We start from the raw sequence: 26,522 nt of genomic DNA, 5'->3' as shown, positions 1-26,522 counted from the left end.
AGGTTAATATTTATTGTGGAATTATGGATATGTCCATAATAGGTGGTTATTTGGGATGATTCAGTAGACCTTTATTCCATATGCTCGAGCACTCTATCAAGGGTTAAGCTAAGACCATGGCATGCAGTGCTTCGAACCACTATAATTTATATAAAGCACTTTAAAGTGCTGCATATTTCTATGATCAGTTTTTGCGAATGAATGCTTCCATGGGATCTAGCCCCAGATAGTTTGACTACAAAATCAATAACTTTATATTGATCAGCCATCCCGTACTGAAGTTCAAGCAACAAGGAGGTCATTTGCTGCTAATCCCATCGATACCAAAACAGATGGTGAACAAATATGACTTTTTCTGTTTTACGTCTACATTCACTGAGAAATTAAACTTCTCTCCTTAAAAAAAATGGGGATTCGTCAACAGATAATGAACTCAGTAGGCCTACCCAACACTATCAACTAAAATAAATAAATTTCATTTCTTATTAAATTCATATCCTATCGATTCAAACTGTACTTGTAAGGGCAAGCTCAACGGCATTCTATACACTATATTATAAAGAACTGATTATTATTAATACACCAATAATAATCTATTATTCATTTGCATGGGAGGGAATGGGTAGAGAATAATATACAAATATACCAGGCTTTGATTAAGTATAGCGGGAATTCTTCATCTGGATTGGACTGGCATGAAGCCCATCGGGAAAAATAGTAATTTTGCCAGTACAACCGAGGAAAAATTATTCCCTCTATACTTTCAAAATAAAGGCCTGGTATATATTTGTTTTATATCCTACTTTGATGTTAGAGCAATAGATATTTATAACCTAGTGTTTGTACTCGTTGATCATCCTTTTTAATCTGAACCAAGATAACCCTGCGGCACCAAATATGACCTACTTTTTCTGAAGCCACACGCTCAGAGCGGAACGCGTCGTCATGATCTGTGATGTCAATGATGGAATAGTGCACTATACCATCATTGACATCATGTAGCAATTTTTTCTTCTGTGGGCGTTTCATTTTCAACATGGCCACAAAATAGTAAGAATATGTTTGGTCACATGATGCTATTTAAACCAATCAGCATGCATAAAATATATATTCCATGTTGTTGAGGGGCTTTCCTGCTGTAATTATACAGGTGGGATGATGAAGCTGAAAGTGTGTTGACCTTTGGATGGGACTTGGCATCTATCGAGCCAGGAAGTTTCAAATCAAAGCAGTTTCCTTCATCTCACAGTCATTCAACATGTAGCCTACATGTAGCCTACATGAGAAGCATCTTTGATCACAAATGACATCATGAGAATCCCCCCAAGCATTGAATATGTTTTTTAAACATTACATCACATTTGTACAATAGTAAATTTCTTCTGGTTCATTATTTGTACATTACATCAGCAGCTGTTTCATAAATCTTGCTAATGGGTGATTCCACGGTCAGTCGCATTACACTTTTACATGTCTTTTCTTATACTTGGTGCTGTCAGGTTTTACCGGGCCGAGTCTTTCTGTCAAGTTTATACTGTTAATTTATCTTGACAACAGAGGCTTTTAAAACAATAAATGCAGAAAGGTTGTATTCTGTATATTGTGGACGCCATGACGTCCCAAATATCAGTCGGTCGCATTACACAAAAAGGACATGGAAAAGTGACTGATTAGTTTTTAATAGTTCTTGCAAAAACACTTTTAAAAATTTCAATACCTCTAAAACATTACTTTATGCATATAGAAGTCTAAAATAAGATATTTAAATTTGGGAAGCAACTTTGAGTTTCTTTTCTGGATACAAAAACACTTCAATTCTCACCGCACATTTCATACATTTTTATCTGAAGCTGGTACATACATGTAATGCTGTCTGTTAATCTACATGTATGTATGAATTATGAAACACCAAACTCTGGGACCAGAGTTGTTCTTACATGTACTGCACAGTATGTCATTCTGAAATTATCACTCACACTATTAAATCATGTTACCATTGCTGATTTCATCTGACATATTGTTTGTACATTTACATCTTAACAAGCTGTTACAAAAAATTGTTTGCTTTAAATTTATGCATCAATTATGGAGAACAAAGTTCTTTTTTCATTTCTCAGACTCAAATAATCCATCACATCACTGAAATTTCCTTGGCTTATTAAATCATCTACATGTAGTTAATTTTTACATCACAAGCTGTTTCATAAAGCTGCTTGCTATAATGCAGGAATTTTATAAAACACTGAATATAAGCAGATTTTTTTTATAATTCATTAGACTAGTGTAAAACGAAATATATGAAGACCTATAATATCATGTATGCACTGGACTTTAAAAGGTAAGAGAAATTAGTTGCTGCAAACAAATATTTTGTGACAAAGTCTTATAAATCAAGGCAAATTGTTGTGTATTATCATAGATCTAAATCTGGTACATTAATATAATCTTATCTTAGTGAAATTACAAAATCTTAGCTCAAAACCAATAATTCTGATGATCATTAACACAGAAAAGTATATGTGAGACAGTGTATTGATATTGCTGGAAAAATACCTGAAATTTGATCAAATTCCGTGGTTATTTCCGTGATTCCTCAGCAATAACACATTTTCTTGCTTGGCCATTTTGCCACATATTTTTTATTCATACATTCACACACTTGGGTGGTAATTTTATTGGATTCTGTTCGAATTAATTTTGAGATCGTCACCACAACTAACATTTATCTTTTAATAGATCGATACTGTAACTCCCTGGGAATTTTATCACCAAACGCTGACCAAAGGAAGGTATCTCAAAGTGCTCTGTACATGTACCTTGTCAAAAAAAATGATACAGAAATACATAACAATCATGACTATTAATAGGGGGAAAGTGAATTTATAACTTACAGTTGAGTTCCCCGCTCATTGGTTTCCTCTTCAGAGAATTGGGGCCTTCCCTTCTCCTCAGAAGCGGGCTACCATGAGTACGTCTCTCCGTCACTTTCTCTTTCAATCTCGACCTAACCTTCAGGTTCGAGTCAGATGCTGCGTGAAAGAGGGACAAATATAGTACGATTAACATTTACCTTCGTAACAAAAACGTATCTGCATAGAATAATTCTTTAAGATACATTTTGTGAGCATCAGTAACTTTGCAAAATATTTACAAACTCACTTCTTCCAAAATTACACGACTGCAACAAAATAACTGTTATTTAGTATTTTAAACCTGTTAATCACTGAATTCTATGATTCCTATGAGTTTTGTACTGGGATCGCCTGGTTCCAGAAGAGAAGGCAATATTAATAATTGCATCATTAGCTCATTCATGTACATGTAATTACCAGCAAATGATCTATCTCTAAAAATAATCATCTCTTTATCCTTTTTCTTATTTTCTCTTTCCTCCTTTTACTCCTCTTTATCCTCCCTTCACACTTTCTTCTTTTCTTTGATTATTTCATCCCTCTCTTTCCCTCCCCCTTCTTCTAAACATCCATCATCTCTTTCTCTCCCATTCATTCTTCCATCCCCCCCATTTCCCCTCCTAGAAACCTTTCTATTTCTCTCCCCTTCTGCCTCTCTCTGTCACTCGTACATGCAATCGGCTGTCAGTAATTTTTCAACACAGAAGATTATATAATAATATCAATAAGCATTTATATAGTGCCATCTATCTATATTCTATTCCGAGGCGCGTTATTATTATTATTACCCCGGCTTTAGCTCGAGCTGCCTCTCAGCGCTCATGCTTTCAAGGAATTAATCCTGCCTGGTACCCATTCACCTCACCTGGGTCGAGTGCAGCACAACATGGATGAATTTCTTGCTGAAAAAATTATGCCATGGCTGGGATTCGAACCCACGACCCTCTGTTTTAAAGTCAGCCCATATCCATATTTACTCATCCAAGAATTTACCGAGGCAAAGAATAGAAACACTCTTTGCACGAAGTGGACAAAGAAATGACACTTGGATTTCCCCAAATAATGCTTTCCAAGAATTGGAAACCATTCATAACACTACATGGACTTGTAGTTTTATTACAAAGAACTCATGTTATAAAGTTAGGAATATATAAGGCTTAATACTTCCTCGTTGAAAACAGGGTCATTCCCACTTCTTCTTCTCTTACAAAGGATATACAAGTCATACCATAGTTGGTTATCAAATCATGTATAAAATAATTGTCAATGTGAATAGGGTATATTTACATACATTCAATACATTTTTTATGGATGCATCCTGTATTAAATAGCACAAAAATAAAACTGTGATGATGTCACTCTCTTTTGTTACAGCATTCTGATTTGTAAAAAAAAAAAAAAAAAAATCAGATTTAGAGCCAAGTTGCTCTATGAGAGATGGATCAATCATGTTACGTTTAGGCTTGTAAAAAAAAAGTTCAAACTGCTATTTGTAAATATTAGTGTACTTTGGGAACACCCTTGATAAACCCCTGGGGCTTTTAAATGCACATTACAGTATAAAACTGTCTTTTTTTCCATTTTCCCTGTTTTAATCATTATTCCCTGCTTTGTGTATTTTTATGTGAAATATTGTTGCTTGTAATTTGCTGATTACAAATGTTTGTTTCTATCTTTGAAATTGAATATGGAAATTAATTTTTTAAAAAAGGAAAAGTGTAGATATTGCAGACTGAAGGTTGTATGGTAAATTTTGCAATTTGGTGATTACGGGTACATTCCACATGAGTGTACACTTGTTATGAAAAATGTCTACATGTGGCCATGTTAATGCTATACATGTACATATATTTACATTTAAAGTCTAGAAAAAATGTCAACAAAATATTAATTCATTAAAAACAAATTTGTCAAAAAAAGGATAACACATCTCATAATAAATAGTGTGAATAGAGTTTGTTTCATAGTGTTAGGGGAAAAAAACATTATGGCAAAGCAGTCATTTACACATTTCCTAAACTCCATTTAATATCACCTACATGTACTCATCCTCTTCATGTATCATTCTTTTCCATGCATTTGACAGCATTGTAAATATTGCATGACTAGATAATCATGTCAAATATTCGAATTGCATGAGGGTGGGTGAGCAATTACATTCAATTATTCATCTATGGGCTCTTTTCAAGGGCATTGGGGCAATAAGTAATTTTTTTTTCATTCTGCATGTACTTGTTTCAGGGGTGACTTTTTAGTTGGACATAAAGTAATCAGGTAATATGCAGAAGGCCCTCCTTTCCTTCCTTTCTATTTTTAGCTGTGAATTTCCTGTGGTAGTCCCACATACACCAACAAAAACCATGACCACAATTCTCTTCATGGAATATATTCTATTCATTTCAGCTTGAATGAATGATTGATTGATTGATAGATTGATAGATTGATACATTGATAGATTGATTGATTGATTGATTGAGTGAGTGATTGAGTGAGTGAGTGAGTGAGTGAATGAATGAACAAATGAACAAATGAATAAAAGAATGAATGAATGAATGAATGAATAAAAGAATGAATGAATGAATAAAAGAATAAATGAATGAGTGAATAAATGAATGAAATCAAAAACCTAAAATAAAGACGAGTCAAGCCGAGACAAGAAGAAAACAGGGGTTTGTTTCCCGTTCAACGGAAATTTGCCAGAGCTATCTCGTTGATTAGTTGGCAAGGGAGGCAGGCAGGCAGGCATGGGTAGACGATGTTCAGCTGGGCTGGTTTCATGGAAACTGGAACACACTACATAGAAAGGTCATACGGACCGATAGAGAAAAGAGCGAGGATGGGGAGCAATCAATAATGCAGAACCTTGTATGCTGGTATGCTAAAAATAAAAATCTCATCGATATGTAATAAGGCCTGACCTGGGACGGATCATGAGAGAGGGAGAGAGACTCGTCGATCATCACGTACATGTATAGATACCAACGACAGTATCGATGGTGTATGTCATTAGAGTAAATAAGATAGGGGAAGCCTAGGTGAATGCTAAAAAGCAATGATTAAATAATGTATACATTACTAGTGTACAGTATGTACAGCACCAGTCACAATTCTCTGAATGACTATTACCTCTTCAAACCATAGAACAAAAGATTCTGTCAACGGAATCTATTGTTATCTGGTTTTAACAGGTAATAGTGATTCAGAGAATTGTGACTGGTCATGTCCACAATACTGGTAGTTTTTCAGCTATCTTTGGCCCTATTTACACAAAACCTAACTTATTGATTAGATGATCGATCTTTGGAATTGATTCGATACAATGATCAATGCAATATATCATTTAAAAAATTGATGCAATGATCGATAGCAAAGCTTTGTGTTGTGTTTATGAGGTCTTATCCTCTTTGGGTGTCTGTTGATACATGTAGGAAAGTAATGTACTTAAGCATTGCAATTTATCTATATTTATCTTTAGAATCAAGAAATCGTGAACTTATATATATATTTTTTTTGTTAACATCAAAATAAGAGCACACTAAAAACTGCATTTAACAGGGCCCCATTGCATTGCGTAAGAGTTTAACTTTTAAGGTATAAACTTAGCCACAAACGATGAATACCATGGTAATGAAACTTAACCGCCAAAAACAATCAAGAAAATTATGGAAGTTACCACTGGATGGATGGAAAAGTTGTCATATAAACTGTTCTTCAATAGGGCTCCAGTTTGTACCTGTTTAATGTTCGCATTATCTTATGCTCAAAGTGCAATATACATGTAACAGTGCATGCTGTATGAGAATTAATCGCAGCTTGTCATGTAGTTATTATCCTGTTCTGTTTTTATATCTGGAATGGATAGCTTTTCAATGTGTTGTATCACATGTATCTTAAATAAATATTGTGAATGTGGGTGAATAGTGTAAGCCTATCCATGTACATATATGCATGAACCAATATTTTGCATTCATATATTCAAATGATTATTATCATACTGCATTTTAATCATGCACAAAGATTAATCACACTTTTTGTTTCGTTTTCACTATTAACACCCATGGCCAAATACAGAAGTGAAGATATTGGAAATTGTGAAAAGGTAGAAATTAACGAAAATTCAGCTGTCAAATATTCACCACTTTATTTCAAACACAAATCAAGATCATGAAGCACAACAATCTCAGTGTGTTTTTTTATTACAACAGTTCCTCATTGTCTATTTCTATAAAAGGGGGTTTACTTTTCTTTTATCCTCTATTCATTTCTTTCTGTCTTTCACAGATTTATTCTGTCGCTTGCAAATAACAATATGTTCATAATTCAGATAAAAACACAAAATGAAATTTAAGTGACTTATAAAAGCCAGGGCAGGGGTTATCTGCTTTACGTGCAGTCAAACAATGAATTCTATTTGGGGGGCTGTCTTTTTTTTTCTCTCTCTCTCTCTCTCTCTTTCTGTGTGTTTGTTCCCTCTCAGTCTGTCTTTTATAAAATGAACGTGCACTATAATCCAATAACTCATGCACTTGGTAAGAGCCAAATGAGTTTATGCATGGTGGGGGGAAGGATGACCCAATTTAGAGATCATCGCTTCAAAAGAAAAAGGAAATTTAATAGCCGAGTACGCTTCACGCTTGATGTACACTGTTGGACGTTTGCTATTACACCTTGAATATTTGCATTAGTGAGATCTATAAATAGCTGCAGTCAACAGAGGCTGTGTCCAGGAGACAAGGTTGTTTATCGAGTTCATTGTCGTATTATCAACAGCACGCTGACCGAATTATAAATATAGAAATGTGAGCCCTGGTTTGACATGTTATGAAAGCTGGTTTCGCGTGTGTGTAAAAAAAAGGAATAGGATTTCGAAATAAGCCTAATTTGTATTTCCTTGTGTTGGCGTTGTGAAAGCATGAATGGATTTCTCTCAAGAGCTCAAATACTACTTAAAATAAAACAAATAAAACCTGTTTATTCACTAGGCTGGGTCCTCCATTTCATGATTATATGCTACACATGTGCAATAAACTCATTAAATGTATATATACATGTGATCTTTAAAGGAGTATTCTGCATGAACATCACATCCACTTGAACAGAAGATACAACTAGTCAAATTAAAATGTAATGATCTTCATATTTCATTGCAATTAATGTAGGTGAAGAAAAAAAAACAGATTCACCAGTGACAAGATTGGGGAGTGATCTGAAATCACACCCCCCCCCCTCCCTCTTTTATTTGTATTTCTTTTATATAAATTATGAATATTTCTATATTCTGTCTCATACACCAAAACACCATAATTTCTCTTTTCCTTTACAGTCCCATATAAGTACTACAATACACATGTATCAACATTTTAAATTTAATTTAAAAAAAAGACAGAGAAACTGAACAGTAATGTTTATGACATCAAACTTTAACCAGAGATTGAGTTAAAGGGGAAGTTCACCCAGAAGAAAACTTTGTTGTAAAAATAGCAGAAAAAATAGTAAAAAATTTTGGTGAAGGTTTGAGGAAAATCCGTTAAAGAGTAAGAAATTTATTAGAGTTCAAAGTTTTGGATTTGTGACGTCATAAACGAGCAGCTGCCCCATGTGTTATGTAATATAAAATGTATGAGTTTTAAATTTTGTATGGTTCCTGATGACTTAATTTTGTTTTCTATCCATGATCGGGTGTGAAATGATTTGTCTATTGATATACGAAAGGTACAGTGAAAACCATTTTCATTTTTCTGGGAAAATGACATTTCATTTATTTTTTACCATTCGCTATGTAGGAATGCTGCTCGCATATGACGTCACATACATGTATCAAATAATTGAAATTCTAATAACTTTTTAATTATTTGATGAATTTTTCTCAAACCTTCGGCAATAGTTTTTATTATTTTTTTCTGCTATTTTTACATAAACTCTTTGTCAGGGTGAACTTCCCCTTTGAAAAAATATCAACCATGTCTGGCTCACTGTTGATCATTCACTGTGCCATCGACGTTCCAATGCAAATTAACCTTTGTCAAGTCATCTTCTACCGCACAACATGGGCGACATCTCTACCTCCCTTTTTAATTATTTCTCTTCACTCTCTTTCTCTCCATTCCACTATCTCACGCTATTTGATATCAACTCGCAGGCCCGAATTCACAAAGGTGGTTTTGAACCCATGGCTTATGTACATTTCCAGCATAAATTACGCTGATTTACCGCGCATGTTAACAAGATGTCCAATGCTGATGTACGCTATTCTATTCACGAGTCTGGAACTGTTTTGAAGAGTGGATTCATTCATTCAAAACAGTGGACTTAATAATAACCATGACAACAGGCGTCAATTTGGCACACTGTGACAAAAGCGCACATCAGCAATGAACATCTTGTTAGTACGCATGGTAAATAAGCATAATTTATGAAAGAAATCTGCATAAACCATGGGTTCAACCAACAGTTTTCAAAACCACCTTTGAGAATCTGGGCTACAACGATTCACAGTATGTAATATGCTTGGTACACGCGTATATGTTCATGAAATGTCCCCCCTCCCCTTTTCCCTCTCAAAAGTGAGAACCTTACTGCCAAGCTCAACATTCAAACATGCTTTATACAACAAAGTCTTATGAACCACCTCATTATTAATAATATTTAAAGATAGATATCAATAACCATCTAATAGCTTTTACTAACATTTTCCTTGCAGCTAGCTTTGAGATTTTAGCATTATGAGTGAATCGGCTTTCTTACCTGTTTTTCTAAGTGGAAAGTTGCTGCTATCATATTGGCCAAACCCCATTGGTTGATGGTGAAACTGGGGCGATACATTATGTGGAGGGGAGTGGTGATCCATCGAGCTTGGAGGGGTCCTGTGAATACAAAATAGAAATTGTTGCATAATGAAGGGATTCATTTATTGATATGTTGAGTTGGGTAGCCTCTTCTTAATAATGTATCATTTTTCAAGATGAAAATTAGGGACAGTGATTTTCCGCGATCGCGGAAAACGGACGGAATTCACGGAAAGGGCCTTTTGAAACGGAAAGTGGCATTTCAAACGGAAAATCACGGAAAACGTATTTTCCCTCAAAATACACAGAATAGCAACACAAATTACTTCAAAATCACAACAAAATGAGAATATTAAATGGCCACAAAACCCCAGAAAACACGATCTCACTTCGCTACAATCATGATAATTCACACATCGTGACTGCACTCGACATCAGCACTCAATTGTACCCCGCGCCGTACCCGGCCGGCCGGGTTGGGCTTCACTGCACTGTACACATATCATATCGTTCCAACTACACGGTCGTGTTTTGCTGCCCTCTACGTTTGAAGATGTAACAGCACGATATCGTGGTCTTAAAATCCAAGATGGCGGATTGGCAAACGCCGTTGACTGATGATAACGATGTAAAAAAAACCCAAAAATTATCGATGAAATATCATTTCACCGTGAAATAATGCTAATAATGTGAAAGGTGAGGATGTATGCATGCTAAATATCTTTGTAAAAATATTATATACACCCGCATAGATCCGATTAGAACGGATTCTATTGTGTTGTTGGTACAGTAGCAGATACAATTTTGACCAGTGCGAGTGTACGTGTAATTTTGCTATTCAATGTGGAAACGGAATTGTCACTTTTCCGTGTGTACAAAGTCTATGGGGAAACGGAATTTCCGTTTTCTGACATGCTGAAACGGAAAAGGCAATTTTTTTAAACGCAAAATCACTGTCCCTAGAAAATGGATTTTGAAATTGTTGTGACAGGTGTTCTTTTGGCAACTCTTGAATTCATAAAATATGAGAATAGTGAAGGAAAATGAATATTATTGAGCTTGATTTGTATGATTTTGATCATAATATGAAGTGTTAGAAGGAATATCATAATTACATGTAGACCCTTCCCTTTCCTCTATTATTTCATGATTCATAAATCAAGGTCGATTTCATAAAACCTTACTATCAATAACACTCTATCATATTTCTCTCAGCCAATCCAAGGAAACCATTTCAGTAGCTCACAAGTTTTATGAAAGAGGGCCCATTATCTCCAGCTCTTAGGACAGAAGGATGCCAAGCAATTCTTAATTCATTCCAGTATCCTCATATTGAGGTTGGATAAGAAAATCCATGTGGTTAACTTCGTTAAACAAAGCATGTATTCTTGTTTACGAATTACACTCATATTTCACACATGAAACAGTTTCTTACTGGGTAAAGTTCATCTTTATATTAACAAGATGCCTCAATGTTTTTCTTTGACTTGTACAATTAGAGAAAGGGGTAAATATTAATAGGTCTACGGAGACAAATATCATGTGCACAAGTATCAAATTAATTTCATTGACATAAGATAACATTTGGGATAAAACAAGGAAATATCTGATCACAATAATTGATATCTTTCCTTCATATCCACAAGCTATAACAGCAATACTTCACTTTTCATAATTGATCAATTAAGGTTATGAATTAAAGGGCCAAGAATATCCCCATTAAAATGCCTTTTTTTCATTTCATATCAATTATTTACACAACAACAGCTATTAAGACAAAGGCACTACACATATCTGTGGTAAGACACCAAAATGATCTGACCAACATTTTTAGGGGGATTTCACCAACCTAGTTCTTCCGTTATGGTTCAACAAACTTTTCATGGAGAACAAGTTTTCATTTGGAGTACAGAGATAAATCTATTCAACAAATGCCTATTCTCGCTAGGCCCTCTCACACCTTTCTGATTAGGAGAAATTCTGCAAATTATTATTATTCTGCAATTATTTTTGCAAATGTGAAAGAAAAGTTACTTATAACAGTCCAAAAAGAAAGTATTCACAAATTGGTAGTTACTGCAATTAGTGTTAAGAACAATGAAAAACTTTAAATGATTTCAAAGAAGACATGGATTCTTACGAAGTGAATGCAACCTTTTAAGAACAAGGGAAGTAAAAACAAAACAAAGGATTCTTCATCTAGGAATGCAAGAATTGTTGTGGCTCTTAACATAAACTTCATTTGGTTCAGGTTTGGTGTGAATACACAACAGATATTTTTGTGGCCTGAACAAATTTTGTCATTTACGGGTATTTTTGTGATCGGGTGGGTCAGAAAGCACCTCTTGTGACCAAAGACCGACCAAGATTGAAAGCAGTACTAAACCACAAAAACCAAAGAAGAAAATATGAAAGCTATATAAGAAACAGTATTCCCGGAACATTGATCGATAAAATGCATCGTTAAAAAAAACCTAAGGGGCAGTATGTACATCCCAAAGAGGGAACTGAACTCAAAAGAACTCTAGATAACTAGTCGGCAGGAACAGACCCTGATTGAAACGTTGATCGACAAGTGGGTCTTCAAACTAGACTAGCACAAAAAAAAAAACTTGCAAGAGGGCCTTCAGTACCCGATGCATTGCAGGCTGCACATTCAGACCATCGAGTGAAAGGGTTTGCACAGCAGACTACTACGTGTACATAACACATTTAAAGAGAAATGCCAGTAGTTGCGGTAAACACTGATTTCATGAGAAAGTCTGTAAAACCAGGCTTAATCATCAGTATATCATCGAGGATCTAGATCTGGTACAGTTACATAAACTGAACTTTGTGAAATCTTGAAGTCTACGCTGAAAAATGTTGACACTGAAGATAACCAACACAGATAGGCACAGTGTATTAGACAGTGTATCATAATTGATGGAATAAGGACCCGACGGAAGTGACCGAATCCGCGCTTATTTTGCTGATTTCTCCGCAATTACACAATTTCTTCAAGAATCCGTTGGCACATATTTTATATTTATACAAACAGACACTTGGGTGGTCATTATATTAGATTTTGTAAAAAGTCATTTTGAGATCGTTACCAAAACTGGAATTTATCTTTAAATGCACACTAATAGTATATGTACAAAGCGAAGCACTTGCTATCCTGCATTTCTTTTTAAGAACAATGATAATTGGTGATGCTGCTGATGCATGATCTAAATAGAAACTTTATTCAGGTATATGTACCTTTCGAATGCTAATGAATTAAATCATGACGGTTTGTAATCGTTCACGAGATTATTTACCCACAAAGAATCATGGAAGCTGGGATTACTTTTTATTGATACACCCTATAGGCCTACATGTACACTCACCAATGCCTATATGGAGGCGAGTGATTGAGTGATCCACTGCCCCCATAGTCCGTTCTTTGCTGCCGATTTAAGAGAAACTTTTGAAGTTTATCCTTCACTTCCGTTGAAGCGTTCGCACCTGAGGAGTACAAAAAAAATAGAAATAAACATTTATACAGTCACAGAAAAAAACCCATATCTCTCCCTATATATTTTACATATACTTATCACGTTTGGACCACTGTTTCTTTTTTGGGGGCGGGGGTGTTTGCATAATAAAACGATAGCTGGCGGCTGAATTTTGATAATTTGTACTCGTTTGATTTGCATCATTTCGTCATGCCTTTTATTCAGTTGCCATTATTGTCTTCTTGTCATATTTCAATTTGACCGCATATGTTGCATGTTAATACTATCTTTGTACACTTATATTTGGATATTATATACATAAAAAATACATAATCAAAAGCAAACTTAGCAAATCTGTATACATTTCTGCATGCTACTCGTGACAATAAAACAAAGATCATTCTTGAATACAAATCCTAATTGCGATTAACCATATTAAAAACATACAAAACTATATAAGCGTGCTTTCCAAGAGAAAAGTATACTGCATTGTGATAAGAACTACATGTACATGTTACACTTTAATACAACCAGGGCGCGACAAACCCGCTTGCCCGATTGCCCGGGGCAAGTGAAAATGACGTGCGGGCAAGCACCTCTCAAAGTCAATTGCCCGATCGGGCAAGTGGTTGCTGCGTCTTTTTTTTCTGTACCGTACCTCGTTTTTCCATAAATCATCCAAAATCCACACTCAAAATCATGAATAAGCCTTAAAAAATAGGAGTAGCGCCGTTTCAAATTCCGAAATTGCGTTATTTTTTCTGTACCACGTATTTCCATACATGGTACGGTGTGTTACCAGTTATGAAAAAAATCAACGCAATGGCCGGGAAACAGTTGAATGTAGTATAGGGGTCCATTATGACTACCACCATGTGCAATTTCTAATGCACATTTTCCACCTTCCGATATCACAATTCTGTGATAAAATAATTAGAACTACACAGGAAATAAATCACAGAGTCTAGTAACTTCGCATTGGTGAGTTGTCATGTCATTCGGCTTTGCTTTTCAAAACGGCCTATTAACATCCAAAATAACTTGCCGTATTTGTTATTTATAACTTAAAATTCATTTGTTTCCCTTTTTGAGGGGATGAGGTAAATATCAGACAATAAATCATCAAACAAAGCTCCATCTATTTTACAAGGCCGGCGCGATGCTCACACACGTGCGCATACTAGCTAGCCAGTCTGAGCTCTGTCTCTCTGCCAGAGCTCTGGGGGACAATTCGCTCAGTAAAGGCCACAATGATGGTGATTTTCTGTTTCAGACAGAGTTTACATTTCGGGTATATTATTCAAAACTTCCAATAAAGTTTGATGATTTCTTCATTGTCATGTATATTTAAGTTATTAATGAATACATTCTCACCAAATTTAGACTCCCCCATAGAGAAATGCAATTTTCGTGGAAGTCTGCGTTTTCAAAGAACTTCAGGAAAAGTTAGGGTATGTGGGCCTTTATTACATGGCCGAGTACAGGTTATTGTACTGGAATAGGCGAAGTAGAAATTAGATATTGAATTCAAAGATATATCAAAGTTCAACTCACAGTCACACCCACACAAACACACCCTCGCACACACACACACACACACACACACCCAAGATTCTAAGCATAGTGAAAAAAAATACTTAAAAATCATACAATATTAAACAATGTTACTAATAATTCATTAATAAGTGAACAGGTATTATTTAAAAAATTGGGCAAGCAGTTTTTTCTATCGGGCAAGCAAATTTTTTCATCACTTGCCCAACAGGGCAAGTGACGAAAAAAATTTTTGTAGAGGCCTGTACAACACATCCATGTACAAAGCAAACCAGTGTGCCTCAATATACGCAGAAAACCATAATACAAGGAAGACAAGTGCAAAATAAAAACAGAATTTGGCTGGAGGGGAAATTTTTGTGATAATCTTGCTTTTCCATGTTTATCTCAGATGCAGATTCTCAATGAGCTATCATTGCCAAGGAAACAAATACGATTCAAATTTCAAACATATCATCTTTTATCAAAACTAGTAACGCATCTACAGTAGAGCATTATGCATCCCATAATACTTTATCACTTTCCAGAGAAATAAGAACTCCAATGCGCTCAATCTCAATCCTTATTTGCAAAGGCGGACAAATCTACTTTCAAGTCAAAAGAGATTTCTGTACACCCACTTACAAACGCAAACACTTTCATTGTATGAAATCTATTTTCAGACGCATTTTCTCGCCATCTTAGCATGATCGTATTTATATCTCGATCTATACAGTACATGATCATGGCTTTGCCGATTCATCTTTTCTTAAAATAAATCCACCAACTCAAGCAACGTCAGTCCACTGTTTGCCTCTCACAAACAAATGAGGAAAAGAAAAGTATTGCATGCAAGGACTCGGGGAGTACGAGGATGGGTCTATAAAAGACACTCTTGACACCGTTCTCATTACACTTTTTTAAACTAGTTTACTGGAAACTGGTTTAGGAAACCAATATGGAAGATCGTTTTGCCAGCATTCCCATTTGATCAACCGAAAAAGGTTTTCAAAACAGGTAAAGTGGTCTCGTTGCTATGGGAACGGTCTCAGTGAGGGTGACACGTTACACGCAAAATTTGAAACCGCAGCAGACATTCCATTCCACACACAGTGTGTGGAGTAGCATGCTCAAAATGTGCGAAGATTGCTTCCCAAAGAACGGTTGTATCCTCACTTACGCTAATACCAGTTGAACAAGGCAAAGCGACCTTCAAAACTATATCGCGAGGCAGTTTTCTGAGCTGGTTTAGAAGATTGCTTCCAAGACTGCTTCGAACATTCTCATTACATGTTAAACTAATTTCCAGTAAACTAGTTTTAGGGTGGTAATGAGAACGGGGTATCTGTACCTCACATACTGTATACGTATGACGAGGATATCATGCAGAGCATATTTTTTGTATTAAAGGTCAAGTCCACCCAAGAAAACTGTTGATTTGAATAATGCTGAAAATTTCATCAAATCAGATGTAAAATATTAAGAAAGCTATGACATTTAAGTTTTGCTTGATATGCACAATATTTCATTCAATAAAATACAAGAGGAATAGTGAGTGGATGATGTCATCAGTCTCCTCATTTGCATACCTACCAGCATATATAGAATTGTTTTGTGAAATTAAGCAGAACTTTAAAATGTCAAACCTTTCTTATTTTACATTCGATTTTAATGAAAATTTTCAGTGTTATACTTGTTGGATTTTTCTCTTTTTATTCAAATCAACTTTTGGTTGGGGTTAACTTGTCCTTTTTAACAAAGGTGTCTTGAGTGAAACCATGTCTGTGGGTTTAAGACATATTCAGTTCAGGGCCCTGTGACATACAGCTTAGCGATTGATTATGGTGCTGATTTTTACGACTGATCATACACAATAATGAATGCAGTCAATCCTAGAAATCAGCTAACCAATCAATCGCCATGCTTCGTTTTTACAGGCCCCTGATCATGAAATTCATCATGGGAGTAAACTGCCTCATATCTGATTAGAATAGGATTATCATGCATCTACATGTAAGAATTATACCCCTTTCATAAACCCAATTAAAATGAATTAGGCGGCTACTAGCAGCATAATTTGGTCGTAAAATTGGAGGAGGACAAGAGTTATCTGCATTACTCTGATGCTGCTATTATCCGCATAATAGCGGCATCGGGATAAGATTTTGAGTTTATGAACACATTTCCAAATAATGCGGATAATTGCCATGGTGCGGTCACAAGGTCACCCTTTTCCAACACAACCGCATCGGAGGGGGCGTGTCCAGTTGTCATGGCGATTATCCACCTTTTTCAGGACGGGCGCTCGTAAAAATAATGTGGCTTATTTTCGGAGTTTATGAACGCAATTTTTATTGAATTATCCACATTACTCTTAGGCGGCTAATTGGAGGATAGGTTTATGAAAAGGGTATAAGATGCTCCAATTTCCAGAATCAGCAAGCTAATATGAATTTTTCTTAACGTTTTCCAAGGGTAAAAAACACTCCTCTCCGTATATAAATGCATGAATGGGACTGCATACAAATGTGACAACTCTACAGGGTTTTTTACGCCATCACATTCCTTTGATATGTTCGCTGTAGTTCAGGAAATAAGCTATAATGATCGGAGAAACTATGGTACTAATGGTTTCAAGACTTTTTCCATACACCCCTTTCCCCTTGTACACTGACAAAAAAAATATTTAAGTACAAAAGAGACAAAACTCAGATATGCAAACTAATAATCACATTTCTCAGAGTCTAGCTATATGATCATTAAAGTCTCAGGCCCCACATTAAAGGGGCATGAAACCCTTGGAACAAGTTAGCTTGTGTGGAGAGAAATATCAAAGTTAATAAGATCAAAGTAAGTTTGAGAAAAAATTGACAAAAAATGAGTTAGTTAAAAGCATTAGGTTATTACAATGGCATGTGAACAACTTTCCCTTTGAAGGACTACATGTATAAAATACCCCCAAAATGTCTCTTTTTGCTCTTTCTTATGGTGATACAAACTGAATACATGATCTACATGTACATGGACTGATAGATGTGATAAAGGAGGCAATTTAAGTGAAATATAATGGCAAAGTTATTCACATGTGACATCACACATCTTTGTCACATTGCCAGTAGGAGGATCTACATTACAATAATGATCTTAACTTTCAATGCTCATAACTTTCTTTATATTATTCACTGATTTTTTCTCAAACTTTTGTTGATCTGTTTCTTGTTCCAAAGGTTTAGTTTTCCTTTAATGACAGCTTCCTGCTACATTTTCCACATTATCAAATCAACTTTCTTCTAGATCACATACATTGTATATGAAACAAGACTTTACGAGTTAAGTTTAAATCATTCCCAATAACAACCTGACAAAAACAATTTCCACCGTCTCCTCGGTCAAATCCTCAACTTTCAATTCCTACATCCATCTCTTGACCACAAATCTACCCAACCCCCTCAATCGCGAAGATGTATTTTTAGCGAGACGAAAATAGCCTGGATGACTATAAAAAAGGAGTCTCACTGTGGCATTCGATTGTCTGTTCGTTCGAGAGAGAGAGCCAGCGAGGGGAGAGTGATCGAGAGAGCGATGAATGGGAGAAACCTCATCTTTACAACAACACAATCCTACGTCACAGCACAAGAGCAGCGCATAATTGCCTTTCCATGAATCTTGGCTAAAAGACGCCACTTTTAGACAGGAGAGGAGAGCTGGAAATAGAAAGAGGTAAACAGACTTGCTGACGTACGCCGGATAAATGCTGGAATAAGAAGGAGAGCCGGGGAGTGCACTGCGCTCCTTCGCTTCCCATAACGGGCAACAAACTATTGATTTTATTGAACCTCGAGATATTTTTAACTCGTAATTTTATCTCCATGTCTTAAAACGGGATTGAAGAAGTTGATATTTTTGCTTGTATTCAGATGTTAGACATAGCTCCTATTAAAAGCGTACATTCGTCCTATTTAGACAATAATGCTTGCTATTAATAAGAACTATCCCGCTATTTAATTGAACACTTTAATTTCCTGTACATGTATGCAGCCGACCAATCCATAATTGAGAATGATAACCTTGTTCTCTCTGTATTGTACTATTTGCAGGTACATGTACAATGTATTTACGAACCCCTTTTGACATCAAGGGTTGAAGCAACCTTTTTCAAATAAGTACTCTACATATATTGTATTATTTGCAGGTATTCAAGGGCCGCTTAATTAATTAAGGGTTGAAATAGACTTGGTTGCAACATAAATAATATATTTTATGGGGAAATAATATGCGAAACCTGCTCAATATCAAAGCTTTAACTCAATAAATTGTTTGTAGCACCGAATAATTTATTTTCTCAGGTAATTCCTTTACTATCCAAATATTTACAGGTATCAATAACCTTTCCTTGGCTATAAAAATGTTACCAGTCATTACATGTATCTAGATATTATTTTCATTGATGGTTCATTAATCTTTCCACTTCCTACTTGAAGCACATTCTCTATGACAGTTGTGTGGTATTTTTATTTGACTGTCTTCAACGATCTTCTCCAAGGTCTTTCCTCATCTTCCTTTTCTCCCATTTTCCTTCAATCATATCAGCTGTACACCTGCATAGCCAGCCCCCCCCCCCCTGCCTCCCTTCCCGATCCTCCTCATATCGTGCTGGTAAATTCTAGCCCTTGCACTTGAATGCGAGCACTACAAGGACTCCCCGTGCCTTTTCCTCGTTCACTCGCTAGCTCCCACTTCCCTCCCCGCCAACTAAAAATAGTTCAGCAAGCAGATGCCTATTCATCCCTTCTCTCCTTCCCTGGCCATGGTTAATAAAGCCCCCACCACAGCGATGCGTACATCCAGCTATATTGTGTGTCGCTAGACAAGATCCTTGCTTTCCCCGGGGTAGTACCTAAGCTCAGCTTCAAGTCGAGCTGGCTACGTGGGCGAATGTTTGTGCGAGCGCTCAAGCATCGCTCATCCATGCATTTAAAAATAGCCTTCCCCCCGTCGGGAAGTCGGTTTCAGGGCTCCCAAAATAGACGCTCTAAATTTGGCGTGGTATTTGTCCAGTTGTGACGATTTTAGAAAATCTCATTTGGGAAAGGTATTTTGTTTCCACATTTAGCCAGAATACGTTTGCGGTGAAAGACGCCAGTGTATAGATGAGAATATGAAATCTCTTTTAAAGAAGAACAATTAGGCTCTAAACGATTGCGCAGAAGTGAAACGTCTAAAATTATCTTATATGCTGTCATCAAAAAAACATATGTCCGCAAGTAAATCAAGCTCACAATCAATTCTAGATTATTTCTGTTCCTACTGCGCTGAATTACGTCAAAGGTGTAAATTTAGATATCATTATAACAAACTGACTCTTACAATGAAATTATAATGTTAAACCTCTAGGAATAAATGCATTTTCATTCTGAGTTTAACTTGAGCTTTTCAAAGCCGATTACCTTCTCATTTTTGGCCAACAGCATGCATACATTAGAAATGTCATTTATGTCATACCTTTACAATTACATTCAATCTAAAAATACTATCCTGATATATGTACTTTGCCTTGACAAGTAGACTAGGACCATTTTTTTTTCTTTGATATAATAAATTGCAGGATGTCTTGTAAAGGTTTATATTAGTACAACTTAAAGCTGGGATAGTCAGAACTAGAAAACAACTTTAGTACTGAAATTACCTCTAAATAATTTTTTTTTTTAATATTAGAATTAGAATTCATTAGAATTCGGATTTGGCAGTTTTAATTGAGCTGTTTAAATTCAAATTTGGTGCTCCCTCTCAGTAACTTTTTCATTCTTATTTAAAATAGCAATTTGAGCAATTACTTTACAAATTTAGTAATTGGACATTAAAAACTTGAGACAAAGATTATATCCTGAAATTTTCAGCTCATTCAGCACTTGAGAAGGGGTTTTATAAACAATACATAAATACAGATATTTCATTTTGATGCAAAATCCGAAAAATCATCCAATAACAACAACATTTTAACCAGGGCTCCACACTAATACCTCGGTCACATTTGCTCTTCGGCGGCCGTACTGCGAGTCGAAAAACAGCCGTTTTATTCAGTTTTATTCAAACCTCCTTTATTTAGCTGAGACAAAAAATGTTAAACGACTGTTTTTGACTCGTCGTACAGCCGCCGAAGAACAAATGTGACCGAGGTATAACTCTACTGGTCCAACCTGATCATGTCAGACCAGTACATACCCAGTTTTTCCATTTTTTTACTGAACCGAACCTAAAATTTACTGGTCCCAAATAGTAAAGAAAAATATAAAAAAAGACTTAAGTTCATTTTGCTGTCTTTTCATGATTATTGTCCCCCCCCCAAAAAAAAAACAACAACAACAAATAGTACACACACAACATAAATCATGAGAACCATTTTTTGAGAGGCCAGAGCCATTCTTGTAATTTAAAAAATCTCTAGAAGAAAATATATTTCAGTTTAGATATAATCTTACTGGTCATGTCATACCAGTAAATCTGGCTATTTCTGAATAGTTACTTGCCCGACAGCAATTTTTACCAGTCTGGGAACGTCAGACCAGTGCCAGTGTTTTAGAGCACACACATCTAGTAGTAAATGGGAAATAATTACATGTCCTTTGTGAAACACCGTTATATAATTAACTCCACTGGTACATCCAAACCCTTAGAAGATTGATTTGATTTTGAGAAGGCAAAGAGAAGGGGTAAAACAAAATGAAAATTATGACACCTACTTTGCTTACTTTGCTTCTTCGCCAACAACTGCTCCAAGTGTTGTTGCTTCTGTGCTTGTTGCTGCTGTTGCTGTTGCTGCTGCTGTTGTTGCTGCTGCTGCTGTTGCTGAACCTCAAGCTGTCTCTGTTGCTCCAACAAATGTTCTCTCTGCAGAAGATACCAGAAAATAAAAGAAATCATAATGCATTCTTCCGATGTCACATTAAGTCTCTCTTTATTGCTCATCTTCAATTTCAAGAAGAGTGGAAACCTTGGTGCATTTCCTTATGTACAGGGTGTACAGTATGAAAGCAGAAAATTAAAAGAATGGGATCACAAAGGTTTGAGTAAAACTGTTTAATAAACAAGGAAAGTTACAGTACATGTATGAGCATTTGAATATTCGCATTTCTAAACTGCTCTGGAGATCCTATTCATGGCATTGCAAAAAAGATCTGATATGTCACATAAGTGCACATACATACTACTCTCCCCTTCCCTTAGAGGACTAGTACCCCAAAACATCTCTTTTTGCTCATTCAAATGAAATGATAAACAATCCACCCTTGATGATGTTTTGAAACCTCTACTTCCATATCCTCTCATAAAAAAAAACACATATGGGGCCTGTTGCAGAAAGAGTTGCAATCAATCGCAACTCTAAAAATCTTGCGCAAATTGATTTTCAACCAATCAACAGCGCGCATTTGGGACTTGTAATTGATTTTTTACTTGTGTTTACACACAACTCTTTATGCAAACAGACCTGATTTTATAATAAGTAATGTAATAAATATATTCTTCAGTAATGGAAAAGTATAAGGTATATGACATCGTATATATAAAGATATTATTATTATTAATGCAATATGCCACTGCTTTTCTCATTTTGCCTCTGTCAAGGGATTTAAAGGGATGCTCCAGGCTCAAGACATTTATGTCTCAATAAATAGATTAAAATTTACACAGCAAAATTCTGAACAGTTGATCAAAATTGGATGACAAATATCAAAGTTATTGAATTTCAAAGATTTGCTTTTTGCATTTATTGAAAAGGTTCTAGGCATGTCTTCATGAATATTCATTAGATGGGCTGATGATGTCATATCCCCACTCGTTCTTTCGTATTTTATTATATGATATTAGGTTTATTCAAAACCTTTCTAACAAGAACTAAAGCAATTGGATTGACAACTGATGAAGTGCATTTATAGTTATTGATTGCTGCAACTTATTTCATAATAAAGGAGATACATCATTTTCACATTTATGAAAAATGAAACAATTATGATTTCATGTAATAGCATAACGAAAGTGAGAATGTGACATCATCAGACCACCTACATGTAATGAATATTCATGGAGACATGCCTAGAACTGTTTTACCAGAATGATGCAAATCTTTAAAATTAAATAACTTTGTTATTTGTTTTCCAATTTTAATGAAATTTTCAGCATTTTGGCTCTGTGAATTTACTCTATTTATTTACACACAATGATCTTCAGCCCAGAGTATCCCTTTAATGACTACCGTTCATCAAACGAACATTACTTCACATTACATTACATAGTTAAGGTAGGAGACATTTCCTAATAAATACAAACCACTGCAAGGGGCAAGTTTGAATTAGTCAATAAAACATACATGCACTCATATGAAAGATAAAATAAAGGAAACTCTGTATAGTTTAAAAATACCAGCCTCCGAACAAAGTAAAAATAATGTTTGAATAAACTTTACAGTAGTTCAACACAGTTTAAACAAGTGTTTGAAATCTAGATTAATTTTCAATATCATATCTTTAAAAAAATCAAGCACGGCTGTTTTAAATTTTGAACATTTGTGAACTTAAAAACTACTACACAACTTCAGTTGAAATCAACAGTGCTGTTCACAAATTTTAAGCAAACTATGATTTTAAGCAAACTACAAAAGGTACAGTATGTGTCGGTTGTTGGATATACAACATATAAAGTACAAGCATTTCATTTCTCAACCATCAAAAGACAGACTGATCACTGTCTTTGCATGAATTCATAAGCTGAATTGACAGCGTGGGGGTAGCACCTCCTGCAAAGACTATAAAAAATAAATTAAAGTTATTGAGTAACTTTTTCCAGATTCAATTTCATTATTAAAATTTGAGTAAATTTAGCAAACAAAACACTGAAAACTTAATCAAATCAAAATGAAAAACAAACGCCATTGTTTTAATACGACATTGCACTACTGTATATCCACTCTGAAATGATAAAAATTATTTCAACATTTATAAACATGTATCTGAAAGTTCAGTTTCAGAATACACAATATGTATTTTCTAAATTCCATATGGTAATCCTCTAAAAGTGTCATGGCTTCAGCAATTCACTATAAAAGAATGCAATAAAATGGGAAGGGGTCCACAAAAAAAGTTTGATTATCCTATGGAATTGCCAACACGCTCTAGCCATTTTCAATTACTGAAAACTGATAGGCAAAACCTTTAAAAAATACACCAATGAAATGTCCATTATAGCCAATCAACACTTCATTACTCGAAAACTGAGGAGCTATTGATTTCAAATCCAGAAATCTGAGAACAAATTATTTAGACCAAGTTTATTTACAGGCCTATCATGAACTCAAATACAGTTAACAATTGTGGACCTGACACCACCATATAACCCCCCCCCTTTACACAAAAAAGGGGAGAGGGTATTGTTGACTTCAGTATTGGCAAACCAAATATTTAGATTTTATCTTCAGGTACTGTACACCATACCTCTTCTTCTCTTTTTGCTGCTGAAAATGATATGAGGGAAGAATTAAACTATAGTATGGTCCTAATTGTAAAATTAAAGAACTATGCAACAACAGAAAGAAAGATTAAAGTTTGTTATGTTCAAGTACATATGTCTGTATTAAATAAAAAGCTCTAAAGCCAACAAGAAAAAATGAAAACAATTGCCAATTCGTACCTTAAACAGAAACAGTATTCAAATTCCAAACTAAAACCAACATTTTTCCTTGCGGTACATGTAAGATACAATAAGTTTTCTCTTTCAATAAAAAAAAAATCCCCAATCCAATAGTGGCAAATTAATGATAGTGAACTGTTTGAAAACATTACCAGGGTATCAATATGATATAGTGGAAATTTCCTGTAAAAGTCTATTTTTGTATCAATCTCATAACATGCCAGAATAATAACGGGCCTGGATATTCTTAATGGAGAATAATCAATTAGTAACAAACTGAAAGTGCAGAGTGTTTCGGTTTCTATTTCAATAAAGCCATATCAAATTGCATAAATTCATATGATACATCATTTATGTCTTTCAAATCATTTCCTGTTAAATGATAAATCGATTCTGGGAAGACAAGGAATGTACATGCATTCTCAGAGCATGCTTCTTTCTAAAAAAAATGATATAACAAGAGTTTGACTGTCTTTGACGTGTAGTAATCTCATGCAATATGCATCTTGCAATTAACTATAAATGAGCAATATTTAAAATCTTTGCCTTGCATTAAAGGTATTGTTTAACTTTGTGAGCAGCCGATTTAAAAAATTCTCAAACCAAGATGAAACATGTGTACAAGTGCATGTATTAGAACTAATAAACCCTGAAAACAACCATTATTGAGAATAAAAAGCTAAAACTACAAGGCAAACCCAGATTTTGTAAATAGGCGTCTTATAGACACCTAAATAGTACTCATAAGTGTATGGGATGAAATTAAGATGGTGTTTCCGGTCACTTTATATTTCAATTTTTGAAACACTAAATAATCATTTTCGAACGCAATTTTTTCTGGGCTTCATTTTTGGAACATATCACAGACACAGGTGACAAGTGTGACCTTCTAGCTCAGATTTTCTAAAAGTCAAACCAATGTTAACCAATCACTTTAATGTCATGTTATGCAGTAGTGCTAAAAAAAATGGTGAACCCCACCAGAGAATGGACATATTTACAGTGTTCCAAGTTTAATAATATGCCACGTTTTAGATAGCTAATTGTGAAGTCAGGTGATATCACTACTACATCCCATGAAGTTTATTTCACTGGGCTCGCCGAACACTGCATGGTTACACTTCGTAATTCCGAAACACGTAAATTGCCTATACCTCGATGTTCATTAATCCGAAAACGTAAAAGGGTTCGTTAATCCGAACATTTGTGGCATTATTCCGAAGGTTCGTTATTCCGAAGGGTGGATAATCCAAAAACGAAATAAGGTTCGATGTTCCGAAGGTTCGTTAGTCCGAAAACGAAATAAGGTTAGTTAATCATTCAGTTTTCGGACTAACGAACCTTCGGAATTACGAACCTCATTTCTTTTTCGGATTAACAAACCTTCGGAATTACGAACCTCATTTCTTTTTCAGATTAACGAACCTTCGGAATTACGAACCTCACTTCGTTTTTGGACTAACGAACCTTCGGAATTACGAACCTTCGGAATATCCGAACCTTCGGAATAACGAAGCTTCGGAATTACGAATGTATGCGACACTGCATTAGCACTCAGCGTGAAGGACTCGGCATGAAGGAGTGCATTTTGTGGTGGGGTTCACTAACTTTTGAGCACTTAGTTACAAGGAAATTTAAAAAAAATCATGGTCTAGGGCACAAGGGAAAAAAAATAGATGGGGGCTCAGGGTGATTTCGCCCCCCGAAATGCTCAGAAGAGCCCTGGAAAATCCCAATGCACTGCAATCCAATGTTGCAGATAGTAGGCAGCAGGCTGTAAAAAAGAGCCCCCCAAAATAAAATATTGTTTTGCTTGCTAGGGCATAAGGGATACTGATTTTCAATACATTTGCACTTTACATGTAGAATATGTTCCTTCTGTTCCCCCCCCCCCTTTCATCTAGTCTGCTGTGCAAACTCTTCACTCGAGTAAAGGGTCTGCATTGCAGCCTACACATGCCTTGTGTACTGATGGCCTTATTACAGCAAGTTTTGTGTGCTAGTCTTTGCGTGGAGACACACCGTTGATCAAAGTTTCAATCTGGGTCCGTGCCTACAGACTACCTGCCCTCTGCCCCACTCTTCTCAATTCTTGCTAAATTCACATAATATTGCACATTTACCATGTATCT

General features: G+C 35.5%; 1 protein-coding gene across 5 annotated transcripts in view; it reads right to left on the bottom strand.

Moving 5' to 3' along the window:
* Positions 1-26,522, bottom strand: part of LOC121426485 (histone deacetylase 4-like) — a 66,115-nt gene that overhangs the window by 27,641 nt on the left and 11,952 nt on the right. For 4 of the 5 annotated variants that reach the window (XM_041622811.1, XM_041622809.1, XM_041622810.1 and 1 more), the window contains exons 4-7: positions 21,450-21,597; positions 13,069-13,186; positions 9,657-9,775; positions 2,892-3,029 (exon numbers count right to left, since the gene is read on the bottom strand). In XM_041622811.1, the coding sequence (XP_041478745.1) occupies positions 2,892-3,029; positions 9,657-9,775; positions 13,069-13,186; positions 21,450-21,597 (523 nt within the window). The remainder of the gene's footprint in view (positions 1-2,891; positions 3,030-9,656; positions 9,776-13,068; positions 13,187-21,449; positions 21,598-26,522) is intronic. The other variant, XM_041622812.1, reaches the window with a different exon arrangement.

Source organism: Lytechinus variegatus, chromosome 13, assembly GCF_018143015.1.
Source record: "Lytechinus variegatus isolate NC3 chromosome 13, Lvar_3.0, whole genome shotgun sequence".
Taxonomy (NCBI): Eukaryota; Metazoa; Echinodermata; class Echinoidea; order Temnopleuroida; family Toxopneustidae; genus Lytechinus; species Lytechinus variegatus.
The sequence above is the reverse complement of the archived record's forward strand: the minus strand, read 5'-3'. Positions and strand labels throughout refer to the sequence as shown.